The following is a 20,955-nucleotide window of genomic DNA, read 5'->3' as shown; positions in this document are numbered from 1 at the left end:
GCCTAGAATAGAAGGTTATGAAATACATCAGATGTTATGTAACAGATACTAATATAAGAAAATCACTACAGGGATTTTTTTGTTTTTTTTTTGCCCCACAATTTGCATATCTGGGGCATTTTTGTCAATTTTATTGCCAGTTATTTCCCACAAGTCCTGGTTAATTTCTGACCCTGCCATTTAGTGCCACAATCCAGCCACAAAAACTAGGACATACTGCTTAGTGATATTATAGTGCCATCTAGAGTAGAGAAGCAGAACTACACTCGAAGAAAAATCCATTTGTGTGTAATGTAATGTAACGTGATATTACTTTTTGTAAATTGTATATATTGCTGTGTTGAGTCTCTAGACCTAGATCGAAAAGATCCTATCAGTTGACTTATTGATTGGTTGGTTGATGATAGACGGGGATGGTTCATTGTGACACTGCGGTTGGAACCCCTGATTACATCTCGCCGGAGGTTCTCAAGTCTCAGGGAGGGGACGGATACTATGGACGCGAGTGTGACTGGTGGTCGGTGGGAGTATTTATCTACGAGATGCTGGTTGGTGAGTCAGAAATGTGAATCTGTGCTTTTGCCTAAATTGTGCATTCGTGGTATTGATTTATTAAATGAGATAAATGTTTGTGTGTGTAGGTGATACGCCGTTTTACGCCGATTCTCTGGTGGGGACCTACAGTAAGATTATGGACCACAAGAACTCTCTTAACTTTCCTGATGACGTTGAGATCTCTCAAGAAGCCAAAAACATCATCTGTGCCTTCCTAATAGACAGGTGAGCTTTTACATTCACAGATAGATGTACATGTATTTCCATATTGATGGTCAACTGCCAGCGTTCACGCCTGTTTGACAAAATGTTTTTGCGGATGATTGCATTTGGTAGGGAGGTTCGCCTGGGTCGAAATGGCATAGAAGAAATTAAAAGACATCCTTTCTTTAAAAATGACCAGTGGACCTTCAGCACCATTAGAGAGAGTGAGTAAATGTCCATCACACTTGCATATGTTTTACAGTGCATTTTAAACAGAAAATATCTTTGAAGTAATTAAAACGTTTATGGAATTTGTCATATCACAGGAAAATAAAATAAAAATCAATAACGTGAATGTATGTGTTTCTCAAACACCTTCTTGCCTTTATGGAACATTGCCCTTGTGGAAAAAAGTGCACAACTGAACAAATATTAAAAAAAACTGTTCTTGCATGTAATATAATATTAATGAATTAAATGTCATTAAATACATTTCTTAACTTTTTTTTTTTTTTAAGAAGTGCACTAAAGTTCTACTTTAAAGTGAATTTTTAAACCTTTTTAATAATCTTTTTAACATCATTTTGGCACATGTAATATTTAGAATGGAAATATTTATATTTATTCAATAGAAATATTAGTTCAGCTGATTGCATTTAGTTTCAACTAACATGCAGTTAAGTGTCCAAAAACATTACATTTAGTTAGTTTGGATGTAGTATTAAACCACAATTTCATAAACACCATACTAAAAATTTTTATTCTTTTTAATTTAGTATTTTTTCACAAGGGTATATATATCATTCTATGAATAAAAATTGTTCTTTCAAAAGATCTCTCTTTAGAAACTATGAAATATTGCAGTAAATATTTTTAGTATTAGTATTTAGTATTAATATTAGTGCACACCTCAACAATTTATGTCCCATTAAAACAAACATATTTAAACTGATATAAAAAAACAAACAAAATGAAAATGAAAAAGTTCTAAAACTATAATAACTGTGCTCAATACACATTCGTATTCCAGTGTTACCCAACTAAAGACAAAGCAAGACTGTGAGGTAGAAGTGTATATTTATGAGCAATATTATTATTATTATTATTATTATTATTATCTCTACTATCAGTGTTGTTTACATCAGCTGTTATAAACGCACAGTGACCCTTTTTTTGTCCATTCTCTCTCCAGCTGCAGCACCTGTGGTTCCAGAGCTGAGCAGTGATATAGACACCAGTAATTTCGATGAGATAGAGGAAGATAAAGGAGAAGTAGAGACCTTTCCCACATCCAAAGCCTTTGTTGGCAATCAGCTGCCATTTGTGGGGTTCACCTACTTTAAAGAAGACCAGTAAGACCAGATTATTATTTTTTTTTTCACTTTGCACAATAAACCATTTCTTGGTACAGTGTTGGATCTGTACTTGTTGTCCTGATGCAAAACCAGTTGATAACTACCGTCACAGATTACCTGATGTGTTTTTGTGTAGGTTGTTGAATGCTGTTAACAGTTCAGCAATGAAAAAAGATCACCCAGCATCCAAGACAGAGGTAAGACACAGATACACTCCCACCTTTGTCGGCTTATACATTTAATTTAACTGCATTATGCTCTGTAGAGACTTTACATCATACAGTAGTCCCTGGTGGTTAGAGACTTAATATTAGACTGGGACTTAAAATGATTAGTGCTTTTTTCAGCATTGGTTGTAACATTTTTTTTTCTTTTCTATTTTTATTACCCACAGGACAATTTAGCAGTAAGTATTCACTTTCTCTCTGCTGGATATATAGGTCTTGTTAGGTAATTCATACATTTAAGAGATTTATACCATATGAAATTGCTTTATTTTCCACTCAGCTCCAGAAGAAACTTCACTCTCTAGAAGAGCAGCTCAACAATGAAATGCAGGCCAAAGATGAGCTGGAGCAAAAATACAGAAGCAACTGTAGCCGCCTAGAGAAGATCACCAAAGAGCTTGATGAAGAAGTGAGTGGGTGTTTCATCTCTGAGATCTCAGCAATTTGTGTGCAGGAATTTGCATTAATCTTACCACGTGTTTATAGATAAATAGCAGAAAAGGATTGGAGACGACTCTGAGACAGTTGGAGAGAGAGAAAGCTCTCCTACAGCACAAGAGCGTGGAGAGTCACCGCAGGGCAGAGAGTGAAGCTGACCGCAAACGCTGCTTGGAAAACGAAGTGAACAGTCTGAGGGATCAGCTGGATGAAATGAAGAAGAAAAACCAGAACTCGCACATCTCCAATGAGAAGAACATCCACCTGCAGAAACAGGTTTGTGGGTTAGAGAAAAAAAAAACAACACACATACACACATACATACATACATACATACATACATACACACACACACACACACAAACACACACACATATCTATCTATAGATAGATAGATAGATAGATAGATAGATAGATAGATGTTCAAACAATTGGGGGTCAGTAAGTTTTCTTTTTTTGTAAGAAATGAATGCTTTCATTCAGCAAGGATGCATTAAATTGATCAAAAGTGCCTGTAAAGACAATTATAATGTGATAAAAAAAAAAAAAAAAAAAAAAAAATGGTATTTGAAATTTGTTCACATAGAATCCTGAAAAAACTTGTGATCATGTGACACTGAAGACTGGAATAATGGAAGCTGAAAAAATCCCAGGAATAATTAATATTTTAAAATACAGAAGACAGTCATTTAAATATTAAAATAGAAAAGTTATGTTAAATTGTAATAATTTTTCACTATTACTGTTTTTACTGTATTTTTGATCAAATAAATCCAGCTTGGGTGAGCAAAAGAGACTTCCGACCCCAAACGTTTAAACTGTAATTAATATAATATACATATTAATATAATATAAATATTTATTTATCATTTTCTTTTTTTAATGGTTTAGAAATTAAACATTTATGTGAATATTTTATACTTGTGACATTTTGTTGCATAGACAGCATCTGTTAAAAGCATCATTCAGTTACTTAAAAGTAGAGTTCCCAGAATTTCAGTCTTCCTGGAGCAACACGTGGCTAAGTGTTTTTCTCATGTGTGATCAAGTAACAGAGTGATCCTAGAAACATGGCGCCATGTCCCCATTATAAACTCTCTCTTTCTCTCTCCGGCAGCTGGATGAGGCAAATGCGTTACTGCGGGCAGAATCTGATGCTGCTGCGCGGCTGCGTAAAACTCATACCGAGAGCTCAAAACAGCTGCAGCAGCTGGAGGCTCACGTGAGAGAACTTCAGGACAAATGCTGCATGCTAGAGAACAGCAAACTCACGCTAGAGAGGGATAACATCAGCCTGCAGGCCGCGCTGGACACAGAGAAACGAGAGCAAACCCAGGGCTCTGAGACCATCTCTGATCTACAGGGTAAGTGCATATCCTCTGTTTTGAATGTGTGTGTTCATTTCACACTCAAACATATTCATCCACATTCCACCTCTTGTCTGCAGCACGCATCTCTGGTTTGGAGGAGGAAGTGAAACAGGTGAGACAGGCACTATCTAAAGCTGAGACGGAGAAGAGGCAACTTCAGGAGAAGCTTACAGACCTGGAAAAGGTAAACAAGCCATTCTCATTTCTTCTTTCCTTGTTGAGACAGTTGTGACATCATTATAGGCTACAGTTGTGGATTCAGACATCATTAATGCCTTCATCGCACAGTGTTGATCATTCCCAGCATTCCCTGCTGAAATAATGATGTACACAAATGTCTATTAGAAAGCTGTAGACTTGATTTACTTGAGTTTACTCACTGTTAATTGCATTTTATGTCCAACCACTCTTTTAATGTCCTTCCCCCTCATTTTATGCACCCAATAGGAGAAGAGCAATAACCAGATTGACATGACCTATAAGCTGAAGATGTTGCAGCAGGGTTTGGAGCAGGAGGAGGCGGCACACAAGGCCACAAAAGCTCGACTTGCTGACAAGAACAAAATCAGCGAGTCCATCCAAGGAGCGAAATCTGAAGCTGTGAAGGGTATTTAAAGAGATGAAAGATCCACTGAAATTAACATTTGTTTTATGTGTGTTTCCATATTTCCTATCGAAACAGGAAGCTTGAGAGTAAAGTTTACTTTGAAATGTGCAGTGAAGAATACAGTGTTTTTGATTTAGAGTTGGTGGTTTAGTCAATAGCTACATTGAAGGAGATTTGATTGGGGGATTGCTGGTTTTCTAAAACATCTAACAAAGATTTAATGGCTGGTTAACATGTCTGTCTGTGTGTGTGTTCCCCTAGAGCTGGAGCAGAAGCTGCAGGAGGAGCGTTTGTCTAAACTGCGTGTGGAGAACAGGATGTTAGAACTGGAGAAGAAGAACTCCATGCTTGACTGCGACTATAAACAGTCACTGCAGAAACTAGAGGAACTGCGACGACACAAGGAGAGACTCACAGAAGAGGTGTGTGGAGGATATAAATATATTTTTTGCAACAACTGCAGATGGCCAGTACACTGAGAAAATTTATTGGCTGTAAATGTGTCTTACTGGACATGAAACTGTATTTTGCATTTATTTATTTATTTACACTACTGTTAAAAAATCAGTTGGGATCATTGTTTTTTTTTTTTTTTTTTAAATACGCAGGGCCAGGGATGCATTAAAATGATTAAAAGTGATGGAGAAGATATTTATGGTGTTTCAAATATATGCTGTTCTTTTGAACTTTTTATTCATCAAAGAATCCTGGACAAAAGCATCATGGTGTCCACAAAAAATATGAAGCAGAACATATGTTTTCAATAGAAATAGAAAGCATTAACATTACATTTCAATAATATACTACAAAACTTTACTATTATACAAAATTATTAATCAAATTTAAGAATAAACTGCAACAACAAACTAAAACATTTCAAAACCATTAAAAACCCACTGGTCTCAAACGTTTTTTTACTTGTGTATTTTTGACATGCAGAGCCGGTCATTTCACTAGAAGCATGTTTATCATATATAACAAAAACTTGTTTTTTTCCATTGCAATAAAAATTTAAATAGATTCTCCTGCTTTCTCTCTCTCTCTCTAGGTGAAGAATCTGAGTCTGAAGATCGAGCAAGAGGTTCAGAAACGCACTTTGACTCAGAATGACCTGAAGGTTCAGAACCAGCAGCTTAGCACCCTTCGAACATCAGAGAAACAGCTCAAACAGGAGATAAACCACCTGTTGGAAATCAAACGTAGCCTGGAAAAACAAAATATGGAACTGCGCAAGTATGCAGCACATGCATATGAACTCACTGAATATTCATTACCTTACTCACAAACACACAACTTAAATTTGTGATTGAGAACCTCTTCTGTTTTTGCAAAAACATTGAAATTATACATATATTAAATAATTTTCTGTGATCCTAGGGAGCGTCAGGATTCTGACGGACAGATGAAGGAACTGCAGGATCAGTTGGAGGCAGAGCAGTATTTTTCTGTGAGAAGTCTAAATACTCTTTCCCTCTAGAAACAAATTAAACACTCAAACGTCTAACATGACTTTGTGTGTGCCTGTGCATTGTGTATAGACGCTGTACAAGACACAGGTGCGGGAGCTGAAGGAAGAGTGTGAGGAGAAAAATAAACTCTATAAAGACATGCAACAGAACCTACAGGAGCTTCAGGAGGAAAGGTAAGATATATATTCAATAACAAGCAGAAAAAACAGCCTAGTGTGCAAAATGTGTTCAGTTTCATTATTAAAATTAAAATGACAGGATTTAAACAATGTAAACATTTTTTATGTCAAAATACCAGTTTATTTATTTATTTATTTTTACATTGCAAATTGAAAAGTATGTATTGTGTACATGTTGGTTTAAATTTGGTATAACTTTTTCTCACATCTTATTCTCAGGGATTCTCTTGCGGCCCAGTTGGAGATCACACTAACGAAAGCTGACTCAGAGCAGCTGGCGCGCTCCATTGCGGAGGAGCAGTATTCTGACCTGGAGAAGGAGAAGATCATGAAGGAGCTGGAGATCAAAGAGATGATGGCCAGACACAGACAGGAGCTCGCTGAAAAAGACACCACCATCACCTCAGTGAGTTACACCACACTTCAGCTATTAGCCGCTGTTACAGAAATCACATTTAGATTTGCAGCAGTCTTGATGGTGTTGGGTTTAATTGTCCCATCCTTCCACAGTTAGAGGAAGCTAATCGCACATTGACGAATGATGTAGCAAACCTGGCCAATGAGAAGGAAGAACTCAACAACAAGCTTAAGGAAACACAGGACTGTAAGTTACCCAGATCTTACACTGATGGTGGCTAAATACATCAACCATTATATTATATTATATTATATTATATTATATTATATTATATTATATTATATTATATTATATTATATTATATTTGCTTAATTTGATCATTTTAAAATACAAATATATTCAAATATTTTAAAATGAGTTTTTACCTGTTCATGCAGGTTTCCAGCTGAATAACAGGTTTCACAGGGGTTGAATTTGGCTTTTTGTGTCTCTGTGATGACTGAGAGAATTTTTTCATTTTCAGACCTGCAGAATCTCAAGAATGAAGAGCAGTCCATCACTCAAGTGAAACTTGCCCTTGAGAAACAGCTTCAGTCAGAGAGAACTCTCAAAACACAGGTGCACCATAATGTTGTCCTTGCAGCCGATGTGAATCAAATTGAGCTTGTTGATTTTTATTTACTGACACAGTTACTACTTTTTCTAAATTTTATTGGCTTTTTACTCTAGGCGGTGAACAAGCTGGCAGAGATCATGAACAGAAAGGAGGTCAGAGGTGGTGGAAGTCGCCGTGGAAATGATACAGACGTGAGGAGGAAGGAGAAAGAAAACAGGAAGTTGCAGCTGGAGCTGCGTTCCGAGAAGGAGAAGCTCAACAGCACTATCATCAAATACCAGAGAGAAATCAATGACATGCAAGCGGTATGACCGCTAATCAGTCTGAAGAATGCCACACTGCTTGACATATAGCCAGAATGCTTGCTTCTTACTCTTGTTTATTTCCTGCAGCAACTGGCAGACGAGTCTCAGGTGCGTATCGAGCTGCAGATGGCTCTGGACAGTAAAGACAGTGATATTGAGCAGCTGCGCAGCCTGTTGAACTCTCTTAACATCCAGTCACTCGACTCTGCCAGTATGAGCAGCGGCCCAGACATGGACACTGACGAGTCACTATCAGGTACTGTGAAGTACTTTTCCAAACTTCTTTTCATTCTGTTTTCCTTTTTCATAACTTCTCTTTTTAATTCACTTACCTTGTGTTTTCTTCACATCGTTCCAAACCACCCTCCTTTCTTTCTGCTTAGTTTTGGTCTGGTTCTCAGTTCAGCTTTTGATCTTTCACTCTTCACCACACTGCAGAGCCTGACCCTACAGGTGATCTGCATGGCGTTCAGTGCACAACCTTTTGACCTCTTAAAACTTGCGTGGACCTTATGCTTTCCCTTGACAGGGTTTTCTCCAATGTAGTTTTATAAAACTGCTCTGTTTTTTTATACATGTCTTTCTCTGTGTGTTGTACAGAATCAAGACTGGAGGGTTGGCTGTCTTTACCAGTGAGGAACAACACCAAACGCTTCGGGTGGGAAAGGAAGGTATATTTTGCATGTTTAAAACAAGTAGTTAGCTAAAGATGCTATGATGCTATGCTGTTAAAAAAGTGCAGTAGTATTAACATCAACATGACATTAAAATGGACCAGTCACTTAAGTAATCAGTGCATCATTTAAAAAAAGAAAAAAAAGGCCAGTAAGACAATTATGAACAAAAAAAAACAACAAGTGTAACTTGTTGCCAATATATCTGTGTTATCATTTAATTTAGATCGATTTTTGAATTAATTTATGGCATCATGATATGACATCATGGTGGATGTGCATGGGAATACAAATTAGTGATTATTCAAGCTAAATTAATGTGTTCATTTTTATCTTGAACTCAAACTATTAAAAATAATTGTTGGTAATTTAAATAAAGCTGAAATAAAATATTAATATTCAATGAATTTAGAAATGTTGCCTTGGCAAGTAACTGAAAAAGAATTTCAATTGAAGTATTAAAATGACTGAAACAAAAATTGAAATAAAAATAAATTAAACTAAATGTAAATATAAAATGCTACAACTTAAACTATAATTAAAATGAAATATACAAATAAAAGTATATCCATAATACTAAAATGACACTTTGTTGTTATAGTGAGTGAATAAACTACTTAACTATTTAATAAACCTGTCCTATTATGCAACCACATGACAAATACTAATTACCTGGACTAAACCTAAACTTTAAGTGACTTTTCAAACAGGAGCTAAAGCACTGGAGTTGTAGTGCTAGACACCGATAAACTTGCATTAGAAATCCCATCCAACCCTATCATGCAGGATCCAGTGAGTCTTTTGTGTCTTTTCTCTCCTCTAGTATGTTGTGGTGAGCAGCAAGAAGATTCTTTTCTACAACAGCGAGCAGGACAAAGAGCATTCTAATCCTTACATGGTTTTGGACATAGAGTGAGTCCTTTTATTCTTTAAATACATTTGGTTATACAAGTTAATTGTGTCCCAGTTTTAAAAAAAATCCCCTTTATGTTTTTGACTGACTTAAGTCATTTCTGTCATCTTGTCATTATCTTAATTTCTCTGGTATTCCCTTGACAGTAAACTTTTCCATGTACGTTCGGTAACCCAGACAGACGTCTATCGCGCTGACGCCAAAGAGATCCCCAGAATATTCCAGGTATATTGGTACTTCAGATAACACAGGCAGGGTATCAGAGAACTTGAAACCTGTAGAAGTTTTATAAAATCATCTTTGAATCCTAAGAATAACGGCTGTAAGCTAAGGACTCACAGCTTATCATTGCTTCCCCCAGATCTTGTACGCTAATGAGGGTGAGAGCAAGAAAGAGCAAGAACTGGAACCTCTTCCTGGAGACAAGTCCAGCTACATTTGCCATAAGGGTCATGAGTTCATTCCCACCCTGTACCACTTCCCCACTAACTGTGAAGCCTGTACCAAACCCCTGTGGAACATGTTCAAACCACCTCCAGCTCTCGAATGCAGACGATGCCACATCAAGTGCCACAAAGACCACATGGACAAGAAAGAGGAAGTCATCGCTCCCTGCAGAGGTGAAAGGGGCTCTCTTCTTTACTACCTTAATGAGTAAAAAAAAAAAGGGTTAACTGGCTCCTGGAAAACCTGGGATATAAGTTGGTTCTTTGAAGACCGATCATGCCGCTGCATTGTGAATCATTTGTAAAGTTTTGACTGTGCATAATGGAAGTTCAGCCAGAATAGCATTGCAGTAGTCCAGCCTAGAAATGACAAGGGCCTGGACAAGAAGTTGTGCAGCATGTTCCGTTAGTAAGGGCCTGATTTTTCTGATGTTGTGCAATGCAAACCTGCAAGATCGAGCAGTCTTTGCACTGTGGTCTTTGAAGGTCAGCTGATCATCAAATATTACACCAAGCTGTATTCTTTATTTATTTTTTAACCTAATCAAAATAACCCAACTGCAACTTGATTGAGATTAATTGGAATGCACAATGAAAAAACATGATTCTTGAAAATTGTTAAAAACTGAGTTATCTGTTTTTGCAAATGAACTATATATATACATATACATTTTTTTTTCTTGTCCCATTCACTTGTTCTCCTCATCCACTCTTCTTTTCTGCGTCTGTCTCTAGTGAACTACGACGTGTCTACGGCTAAAAATCTGCTGCTGTTGGCATTGTCTCAGGAAGACCAGCAGAAATGGGTTAGTCGGCTCATGAAGAAGGTCCCTAAAAAACCTCCAGCACCAGAAGCCTCTCACCGCTCCTCTCCCAGAGTTCCTGTTAAACTACCAAGCAGTCAATCCATGAGGAGACCCAGCCGACAAATACCCTCCAGCAAACCCAGGTGAGCACTAAGCCTTGACATGCCTTTTAAAATGCAAAATTCAGTTATGCGGCTGTGTCCAGTTTTATCTTGTGTTTTCATGAGTTTACGCTGTGTTAGTTCAGATATATTGACCAAGTTGTTGACTCATCAGAGTCAGTCTCTAGAGTAAGAGGATTACATAAAGGCCTGGTTTTCGTTCACAGATCCTTTCAGACCAGTTTGTACAAAAATGAAAACTGTCATCATTTACTCATTCTCAAGTCATTCCTGTATGGCTCACAATAAGTTTAGCAGAACGCCCAAACTGCTGTTTTACATACAATACAAAAAAAAAAAGAAAATCTGTAGTATGTTTAAAAACAGAAAAAAGCTTTTTTGAAGTGGTATTGCAATTACATGTCCATTGGTGTATACACATGAATCCGTTTTTTTTCTTTCTTTTTTTTCACAATTCTGACTTGGAATTGCGTGTTATAAAGTCAGAACTGCACGCAATTGTGAGAAGTCACAATTACCTTTTTTATTTTTTATTCAGTGACAGAAACGGCCTTCCATAGTATTGTTGTTAACATTTTGCTGTCATGGTGACATTTTTGGTACACTGAAAAAAAATCTGTGTTGGATTTAATTTGAAACAATTTTCAGAATTTATTTTCAGTGTTACAAATTTCACAAGAAATCTCAGATTTTTGCAAAGAAACAAGTAACACATTGAGTTTTATAAAGTAAAAAGATTGAAATTGTATTTTCTGGAAAACGTCACTTTAGTTATCTTTGCTCAATTTACAATTTCAAAAAATAATTTGCCAGTTCTTGGTCACTGTCTTCTTTCATTTTTATATAAAAAATGCATCTTGGTTTACATTGTAAAATATCTTTTATGTTGCATGGAATAAATGGTCATACGAGTTTGGAACAACATTAGAGTGAGTGAATGATGACAAGTTACTGTTTTTCATTTTTGTGTGAACTCTCCCTTTACCATCTTGCTCTGTAAAGTTAGATTCTAAGATGGCTGGTCATAAAATCAATGCAGAAGCGCTAGACACGTGTTTGGCACTGGTTACACACTAGAGTGCTACTCTGTATGATACACAGGTCTGTGCACAACATAAAGGAACCAACTACGTGTCCGGAGAAATCTGGCTTCATCTACCACAAGGGACATGAGTTTATTCCTTTATTCTACCACTTTCCTGCCAACTGTGAGGCCTGTACCAAACCCCTGTGGAACATGTTCAAACCTCCTCTGGCTCTGGAGTGCCAGAGATGCCAGATCAAATGCCACAAAGAGCACATGGACAACAAAGAGGAAAGTCTCAGGCCCTGTGCCCCAGACCTGTTCAACCCCCAGTTCAACACGGGGTGAGAGGAGAACATGGCCGACCTGGAAGTTGGATGGAGGATGTTTAGCATGCTTCAGTAACATCATTCAAGAGCTTTCAGGGTTTAAATCGCAGTGCTTGACTAGCAGAATAACATTTGCGGTCTTTGCTAATGGTGGCTAACCGGATATAAAGTTATGCTGGGCTACTTTTTGTAACTTGGGATGCAAGATGACAGCTTGGGCATTAACAAAGCACCTTTTCTCTTTTGTATCCAATTTAAAGGCTAAATACTAAAAGTATGCATCAAACTTCTCACACAGAAGTCTGTGTCTTCAACTTGATTGCACATTTAGCACCAAACTCAAGATGCATACAGATGTACAGCCTTTAAAGCTTCAGCAGACATCGAGCGGTGGCCAGTCTTATTTTTAAGGTTTAGCTCAGTTATAGTAATTACCTCTTATATGCCAAGTTCTGGCTTCACCTTAGCGAACTACCTCCAGACCTTACCGAGACAATCTGTAGTGAGGTTGGTGAAGGCTTCATTCATTCTCCTCCACCTGCAGGCCTCTGGATTCGGAGCTTCAGGACTGGCACTGGGCTCTGGATGACGTGGATGATGTAGATTATGACCATACGTTTAATCTCTGAGGAGCATGTGTAGGGTTCAAACAGGGTAACTACTTACATTGGGGCTCTGTTCCAAAACCTCCTTATCCACCTGCTTTGGCATGATTTAGATTTTTTGCTGTAATGTAATGCACAAGAGGGGAATCTTAACAGTCAGTAATTCTAGTAATTTGGTATTATAAATGTTATCAGATGCTAAATGTCAATTAAATTAAGATATTTTTGATGAAATCTGAGAGCTCTCTGACCCTCCCATAGACTGCAAGTGTCCTTACACAATCAAGTTTCAGAAACATAGCAAGAAGATTGTTAAAATAATCCATGTGACATCAGGGGTTCAACCGTAATTTTACGAAGCTGCCAGAATACTATTTGTGCACAAAAGAAAAAAAAAAAAGACTTTATTAAACAATTCACCTTGGATTATTTTACCGATCTCCTTGCCATGTTTCTGGACCTTGATCAAAAATATCTTAATTTGTGTTCCAAAGATGTGGTCTTACAACATGAGGATAATTAATGACAGAATTTTAATTTTTGGGTGAACTATCCCTTTAAAATAAAGGGTTACCATAAAATGATATTAAAGTGGTGTTAATTATAAACGTAATTAACCAGTTAAATCCAATTGAAAATGCTATTTATCCAGCATTTGTATGTGGAAATAATTTTGTGCTAACACTAAACTCTAAACTGCTCACTTGGTTTTGGAACAGAGTCATGCAGTGCCTATTTTTCTGTGTGCAGTGGGATTCATTTGCTGTTGAAGCAAATTTAAGCATGTGAGTGTGTTAACTCTTTGTGTGAAAGATTTGGCCAAAATGGGATATGGAGAATTTGCCATAATCCAACAGAAATTTCTGTACCAATTCTCATAAACACCTTCTGCCCTCCAATGCAAAACTGAAATGTTGTTCCAATCTAATGAAGAAGAGGTTTGTTCAGAGAATTGGTATTTGGGCTGCTTGTGTTTCTTATTTGACCTTTGACCCTCTTACCCTAGTCCCTCTCGACTGGACACTCCAAAGATGAGGCGAGAAGACTCCACCAACAGCCTTCTGAACAAATGAGTCCGTTTGATTACTGTGTTTACAAACTGTTTATCAAGAAGACATTTCAGCTGTACTGTAAAAGGAAAACACTAAATGAGAGAATGTGCATCAAAACAGTATTTTTATTTTTTAGGTCTGTTTTGTTCCCTTTTGCAATAAAAGTTTGAGACCTGTTGTGTGTTTGCAGGTGTGTTAATCTGCTTCTCTTGGGCATGATGGCACGCTGTGGTGTGTTTTTTTTTTTTTTTTTTTAAATGACCGAAGGATTTTTCTTTCCTCTTGGGTTTTAATGTGGTGAAACTAACTTTCTCTTTCTCGATTTCTCCCTCATTCTCTAGTTAACCCTATATTGGGATTCTGGTGCTGCTACATGGTGATTTGGGGTTCTTCCTGTCACACCAACAAAAGACCTTTGTCGTAACTTTTTGCACATTTTGGCAAATCCAAAAAAAGTGAGAGTGCACAAATATTGATGAAGGCTTTGCTGTCGTGATATGGCTTTTATTCTCTGGGCATACGGTTGCTTCGACTTCAAGAGCACAACAGATCTACACAGAACTGAAGGGTCCGCGTCACACCAAACTTCTTACTCATTTGAGGCCAGATTTGACTTGAACACTAAGACTGAACCGGCCAGAGAATGTGGACGACAGCTGGGTCTGACCATTGACAGTAGTGCAACACACCACATAAACGGCTAGAAAACACCACTACATATGTTTCTCATTCCTTCATAAATGCAATGAAACTGAAGCGTTTCTTGTAGTGTTTTTACCATTGTTTACTCCACTGTGTCATCAAAGCTTGATTAAACCTTCTCTGATCATGAATGCATCCCATAATGCTCTCCTGGACACCTGTGCTGCTCACTCCTTAGAGTCGAATGTAATCTGAGGAGGAACCTTAATTAACGGGACATGATGGTATGATTAACAGAGATCAGCGTCTAGATGTGAGCTCTGCATGTGGCAGGAGTTTCTAGAATGTTTCCAGCAGTCAGTTTTTGGTCGGTCATCTTATAAATTTGATTATCAGCTGTTAAAAGTTGAAATTTTGGGTCTCATGCTACGACTTGCGCCAAAAACTGATTCATTTTGCAAGCACATAACTGAAATGTTCATAAGACGGTGTCTGAATGTCTGAAAACCACATTTAAATTCACTAAGTATTTTGTAGTTTTTTTTTTATTTTTTTATTTTGTGATTTGAAGTGGTCATTGTTTTTTTTTGTGTGTATCTTCACCCTACCAAACAGTGTATCTCTGGGTGTGCTGTGAATGCATATCTGTGTTCTTTTACACGTTATATATATAAATATATGAATATACAGCGTATATTTGACCTGCCATCTTACCAGTTGGTTTGCTATTTATACAGGTCTGGGCACTTTTTTTATTTTAAAGCGTTGCCTCCAGATTTGCATGTTTTATGTTGATGTACTGTTTGACCATAAAATGAAAAGCATATGTAGCCGTGTTGTTTGGAAACCCTGTATAACATTTGCTTATTTTTGTAAACAAAAGTAGTGAGTTAAATAGGTATATAGCTGTGAATGTAGTAAAAGGAAGTAAAGTTTTAATATAAACAATGTGGTCGTACTTTTCTGTCCGCTTTAAACACAGGAATAACATACATTCTCAATACACATATGATAGTTATTGCACTCAAATAACACTCGATTAATTGGGTGTTCAGTTGATTACCATAAAAGAATATTTCTGAAAATTAAATGTATAGAACATGATCATTTTTTTTTTTAATTTATTTTTTTTATTATACTATTGAGTTCTGCAATTAAACAAATCCCCACATTTTCACACAAAAGTAATGTTTATTGATTTATAAAATACAAAAGAACATATATTAAAGTACTCACAAAAGAAACATTTGTTGTGCTTTAGACGTAATAGTTATTGAAATCATTTTCTAAGTAATAATCTTTTTGTACTAGAACACTGGCGACTTCAAAAGAGTCCTATGGTTTATTGGTTTTGCATTAATAATTACCATTGGTTCATTATATCGCCAGATAATACAGATCAATATAGATGAAGCTCAATATAAATATAGTGCACATTTCAGTGTATGTAAACCTCACCCCTTTATGAACTACAGTAGCAACCTGATATCATTAATCAATTAAAGTTCTTAAGCTTGAAAATTGCTCAAAAAATATTTTCCTTTCTGAGAAAAAAAAGACTTACTAAACTTCTTCCAGTATAACAACTATAAACAGTATATCTGAACACGTACAAATGCAGGGAGGTACAGGCAAGAAAACTACAAAGAATTATAAAAAAAAGTGTTGGAATGAGTGAAGGATAGGAATGTTTTTACTGTTTCATAACACTATTTGGTTAGACTTCTGATTTATACTAATATTAAGTATAATTCATCATTTGTGAGTCTACAACATTCATATCTGTTTTCCTTCACTGGAATATGAGATTTAAAGCAATTATACTGGAGAAAAAAAAAAAAAACTGTCCCACATCCCGAAACATAATAGATTTGCATGTTCTGGAGAAAATACCAGTGCTTGCAAGGAAGCGAAATAAAAGTGTGGAAAATTTTAACTTTAAGCTGACCATAAGTATCAAAGTGTAAAGCCGGCAAGAAAGACAAGACCAATTACATTTCAGTATGCAAATAGATTAATTGAAACAAGACCAATTGCAATTCAAAATGCAAATAATATAATGTCGTCACTGTTGCATTTTGAATTAAACATATTATATATATATAAAGCACACCTAAGATTAAAACTTTCAACAAAAATGTGGCTTGCAAATTTTTGGTTGTACACACTTACCCAAAGTCAGTAAACCTTAAATCTTTTAAACTGCAATATAGAAAGTGTTGCATCCAAATAGCACCTGACCTGAATCTAGTTTAGTTCTTCTTCTTCTTCTTCTTCAAAAACCCTCCAACAGCAGACAGAGAATACATAAAGATAAACTGTACGCAAAAAGTTGCATCCCCTTAATCCTGCTTCACTGCATGAGGTTTGTAGTAGATGACTGTGACTGTGACCCACATGTTCAGAATGCTCATGACGACAAACCGTATAAGAACTGGAGAAGAAAGAAAGGAAAGATAAAGATGACAATCAACACTTCACTTCAGTTCACATCTCATCAGGAAGCTCTTACTGACCTTGTGCGTCTCCTGTGGTGATGATGGTAGTGAAGATCCGTGCTGAACAACAGAGCAAACACTCAATATCAATACAACAGACTGGAGAAGTGCTTAGTTTTTCTTTCATGTCACTTACCCAGGCATGTATATGTGGCCAGAGCCCAGGTGAGAGCGCTGACCTGCCCAGAGTCCTTTGAGCGCCACAGACACTGAAGCTGTGCCAGTTTACTGCCAGCACTAATGAAAGTGCACAAACTCTTGAAAGACAATGGCAAAAAAACTTATTACCATCGAAAAGTTTGTACGATTTTTTTTTCCCAGAGAAATTGCAAAAATGCTTTACCTTTAGTCTGAATCTATTAATATATGACACTAATGCAAATGCATATGAATCAGTAGTGATATGTTCTCACCATGGCCAGATCAATCACCCACTTCTGTACTGTAAGCAACTGCCATCCACCCACAAACCTGATTCTTACAGTAAAGGAATATTTATGCTATTGAGATATTATTCTTGACATAACCAGACAGCATGGGTCTGAAGGATACAGGGCTGCGTATATGAGGCTGTGTTTCATGTTCCTGTTGTAGTGCAGGATTAACAGGAGCACAATGACATCTGTGGACACACAAGATTGGAATTACAGCTGAGACTGGATTTGGAGTGCTTGAGCATCAGAATCTGGTCTGTCAGCTGTGCTCACCTTGTGCAATGAGGATGGGATACTCCAGGTATGTGACCGGTGGGTAGTCATAAAACATCTGATAGGACATGAACACTATAAACCTACACACACAGGAAGAAGAGGAAAAACTTGGGTTGGACACTTTTTGGCCATCCATAAAAACATACATCTGATATTTAACTCCGGGGTCCACCAACTATCTTTAATTGATATTTAAAATCTGATAATAAATATAAGTGTAAAGTGAAAGTGACGTGACATTCAGCCAAGTATGGTGAACCCATACTCAGAATTCGTGCTCTGCATTTAAACCCATCCGAAGTGCACACACACAAGAGCAGTGAACACACACACACACTGTGAACACACACACACCCGGAGCAGTGGGCAGCCATTTTTTTATGCTGCGGCGCCCGGGGGGGAGCAAGTGGGGGGTTCGATGCCTTGCTCAAGGGCACCTAAGTCATGGTATTGAAGGTGGAGAGAGAACTGTACATGCTCCCCCCACCCACAATTCCTGCCGGCCCGAGACTCGAACTCACAACCCTTCGATTGGGAGTCCCCGACTCTCTAACCATTAGGCCACGACTTCCCCAGTATGAAAATAATTTCATATGGTAGAATACAATACACACAGGTTTTCAGGCCACTGTTATTTTAGTATAACTGATATACTTTTATTAGTTTTTGTAAATATTTGAAATTTTATTTTATTTTTATATTTTCAGTTTTTTTTTGTCACTTTTATTAGTTTAAAAAAAATGTCTGTGTATGTCTCTTTTCTTAAAATTTTTCTTCAGTTTAGTACTTTAAAATAAAATATCATTAAAATAAAATAAGTTTGTTTTTTTATATTTTATTTCAGATAATGTTTATTTTGTTTCAAGTGAAAAAAAGGTTTTATATTTTTATTTTTAATTACAGATAATAACACTGTTTAAGATTTGTGTTGTTTACAATGATTAGTCATAAAAGCCCTAAAAAAGTCATACAATTTTTACAAATAATGGAAATTCATATAAATGTAAAATGTCATGAAGTCAAATGTTTTGAAATGAATCAAGGTTACTGAAATTTCTGAAATTATAATTCTTTTTTTTAATTTCTGATATTTCTTAAAAAACGAATAAAAGTGAAAAAAAAAACAACAACAAAATTACTAAAGCTTTAACAATTATAGTGTGTGGATTGCTGTGTGAAGAAATATGTGTAGAAAAACATATATACAAATTAATTTAATGCATACGCACAATTATAGTGCAGTGAACATTTCCATTCATCTCCATTCTAAAAAAAAAGGAAATTATTTATTTATGTTATTTTTTTTGTTTGTTTTTTTTGGAGTGCAAATATTTTTATACTGCTGTGAAAGTCATGGTTTGGGAAACCCTGCTTTATACAAAGTGTAACAATGGGTCCCACTGTACATCAGGGGGTCCCTGGGATGCAAAAGTTGAAGACCCCCATCTACTATTGTAATACATTCACTGTTCATACTTTAGTGAATAGTGCACCAATGTATATATATATATAATAAACTTTGGTTTCATTGAATTGGTGAAAATTATTCTGAAATGTTCTTAAAGCAACATCAGAACATATCAATAACCCCTGTAACATGCACAAACACTTGTCTTATGTCTCTTGAGCATCCATATATTTGTATGAATGACAGTCGGAAGCAGCTCAGGCCGGATGTCGTCCTGCAGCAGAATGATTTCAGAGATGAATGAGTGTGAGGTTCTTACCCGAGCAGCTCGAGCAGCAGACTGTTCAGACTGACTCCAGCGGTGGCTCTGGCCCGCATCAGCGCGAAGATCTGCGGGAACTTCAGCACCATACACACGAATAGAGTGCTGAAGTTCGCCAGATGCAGAGTCAAATTGCCGTCCATCTCTGTTAATCCCTCTCTGTGATCCGCTCGTGGGATCCTGGCACGAAGCGGCTCCAGATGTTAGCATCTGATTCAGAGGCACTTCCGCACACATCAGCGCGCCGCGCGAGATTTGACCCTCCGCAGCGCCCGTAGCTCAATGTGTTCCCAACTTAGCAACTTTTCATACTCATACTACACTAACAACTTTTTTCCCTAAAGCACCTAGCAACAAATTTAGCTACTTTAAAAATTTATTTGGCAACTTTTGATAAGTGATTTAAAGGCACACATTTTCCATCTAAATTACACAAGAGGAAACCAAAGATGTCTAGTAACCTAGCCTAGTACAAACATCACATGAAAAAAGTGAGCTGCTATTTGCAATTGTTAAATTTAATAATAATAATTGGATAATTGAATAATTGTTCATTTATGATACACCTTGTTCCTGACCACTGATCTATAATAGAGAATATTATATAGATCAGTGGTTGTAACCCTGTTACCCGAAAACAATACAATGCGTAATTTAAAATGCAGGTAAAAAAAACCTGTGAAAAATCAATACGGAAAATTCCTTCACATTAACATAAACTATTTTTACAGACTTTTTTTTTTTTTTTTTTAAGTGTAACGTTAGCACACTAACTACTAATACACTGCTTGAAACAGTAAAAAAAACATAGTTTAATTGTTCAAAAATGTGTGTGTTCAATAATTCACCGTTGTATTTAAAAATACAGTTATATTTTAATATTACATTAACTTATTATTTTACGAACAAATCTAAATTATTAACATATATAGGATAAAATATATTTTTGCTGAGAATTGATGTATTGACACAATTGAGCGTCGTAATTAGGCAATGATGTCATCGTGCAATGACATCACAACGTCATTTAGCAACTTTTAGCAACAAATCGAGCTTCCTTTAGCAACTTCCCCTGAAAATCAGTTGGCAACACTGTCAACGCTGCAGCTTCTTCTTGAGTGAGAGATTACTCAAATACTTCTCATCTTTGGCGCCAACAGATCATAAAGAACAGGTCAGCATGTCAGTTCAAATGAATAACTGGGTCGTTTGCATTAAATATGGTGACAGATATTCAGTCATGAAAAAGTTTTAAAATATTCGGGAATTCACATTTAAAAGGCAAAACTATACAAGCTATTAAACAATATAAAACGTTTGACTTTTATGATTTTAATTTGGCAGTTGCCTGACAGTGCCTTGCTTTGTACCCCTCTATCTGGTAAACCATTATATAGCATAGATATTTTACTTATTTATTACTTTTTTCTTACTTTGTTTACATACATTAAGCAATAGTGCGAGATCTTATCTGTGCTAAATAAATAAACAACGTATATATCTTCAATGTAAAGATAGTATGTTATCAGTCTTTTAAAATGTAATTTGCAAAGCATAAGAACTTTTTAGGATCAAATATGAACATTAACCCTTTACCATTTACACTTGTCATTGGTGTTACATTGTGTTATATCACAAATTTTTACTTAAACAAGAATGTTTTAAATGAGTTGTTTCAGTTCATGTTTACATGAAATATTATTGAATAAAAAAAAAAAATA

General features: G+C 36.3%; 2 protein-coding genes across 4 annotated transcripts in view; one reads left to right on the top strand and one right to left on the bottom strand.

Moving 5' to 3' along the window:
- LOC109044970 (rho-associated protein kinase 2-like) overlaps positions 1 to 16,567 on the top strand; it is a 41,201-nt gene extending 24,634 nt beyond the window's left edge. Inside the window, exons 6-31 of one of the 3 annotated variants that reach the window (XM_042737117.1) lie at positions 408 to 552; positions 642 to 780; positions 892 to 983; positions 1,952 to 2,111; positions 2,251 to 2,311; positions 2,509 to 2,520; positions 2,622 to 2,750; positions 2,828 to 3,055; positions 3,897 to 4,143; positions 4,227 to 4,333; positions 4,597 to 4,756; positions 5,018 to 5,178; positions 5,805 to 5,989; positions 6,134 to 6,203; positions 6,295 to 6,398; positions 6,624 to 6,810; positions 6,915 to 7,008; positions 7,286 to 7,380; positions 7,492 to 7,683; positions 7,771 to 7,939; positions 8,284 to 8,354; positions 9,181 to 9,269; positions 9,417 to 9,495; positions 9,632 to 9,890; positions 10,452 to 10,665; positions 13,996 to 16,567. In XM_042737117.1, the coding sequence (XP_042593051.1) occupies positions 408 to 552; positions 642 to 780; positions 892 to 983; positions 1,952 to 2,111; positions 2,251 to 2,311; positions 2,509 to 2,520; positions 2,622 to 2,750; positions 2,828 to 3,055; positions 3,897 to 4,143; positions 4,227 to 4,333; positions 4,597 to 4,756; positions 5,018 to 5,178; positions 5,805 to 5,989; positions 6,134 to 6,203; positions 6,295 to 6,398; positions 6,624 to 6,810; positions 6,915 to 7,008; positions 7,286 to 7,380; positions 7,492 to 7,683; positions 7,771 to 7,939; positions 8,284 to 8,354; positions 9,181 to 9,269; positions 9,417 to 9,495; positions 9,632 to 9,890; positions 10,452 to 10,665; positions 13,996 to 13,999 (3,453 nt within the window). In that variant the 3' untranslated portion in view covers positions 14,000 to 16,567. The other 2 variants (XM_042737116.1, XM_042737114.1) reach the window with 2 other exon arrangements.
- An 18-nt stretch (positions 16,568 to 16,585) lies between these two features.
- LOC109100736 (solute carrier family 66 member 3-like) lies at positions 16,586 to 19,678 on the bottom strand. The gene is made up of 7 exons (XM_019114164.2): positions 19,232 to 19,678; positions 17,502 to 17,584; positions 17,347 to 17,416; positions 17,208 to 17,265; positions 16,931 to 17,051; positions 16,813 to 16,854; positions 16,586 to 16,730 (listed from the first exon to the last, which is right to left on the bottom strand). The coding sequence occupies exons 1-7, from the start codon at positions 19,375 to 19,377 to the stop codon at positions 16,639 to 16,641; spliced, it is 612 nt and encodes a 203-aa protein (XP_018969709.1). The 5' UTR covers positions 19,378 to 19,678; the 3' UTR covers positions 16,586 to 16,638.
- Between the last annotated feature and the right edge of the window lie 1,277 nt (positions 19,679 to 20,955).

The sequence above is a fragment of the Cyprinus carpio genome, chromosome B13 (genome assembly GCF_018340385.1).
Source record: "Cyprinus carpio isolate SPL01 chromosome B13, ASM1834038v1, whole genome shotgun sequence".
NCBI lineage: Eukaryota > Metazoa > Chordata > Actinopteri > Cypriniformes > Cyprinidae > Cyprinus > Cyprinus carpio.
The sequence above is the reverse complement of the archived record's forward strand: the minus strand, read 5'-3'. Positions and strand labels throughout refer to the sequence as shown.

Coding starts and splice junctions, on each gene's coding strand:
- LOC109100736 (XM_019114164.2), bottom strand. CDS start 19,377: ATGGACGGCAATTTGACTCTGCATCTGGCGAACTTCAGCACTCTATTC. Junction 17,417..17,501: donor TCCCATCCTCATTGCACAAG/GTGAGCACAGCT, acceptor GTGTGTCCACAG/ATGTCATTGTGCTCCTGTTA. Junction 17,266..17,346: donor AGCCTCATATACGCAGCCCT/GTATCCTTCAGA, acceptor TGTAAGAATCAG/GTTTGTGGGTGGATGGCAGT.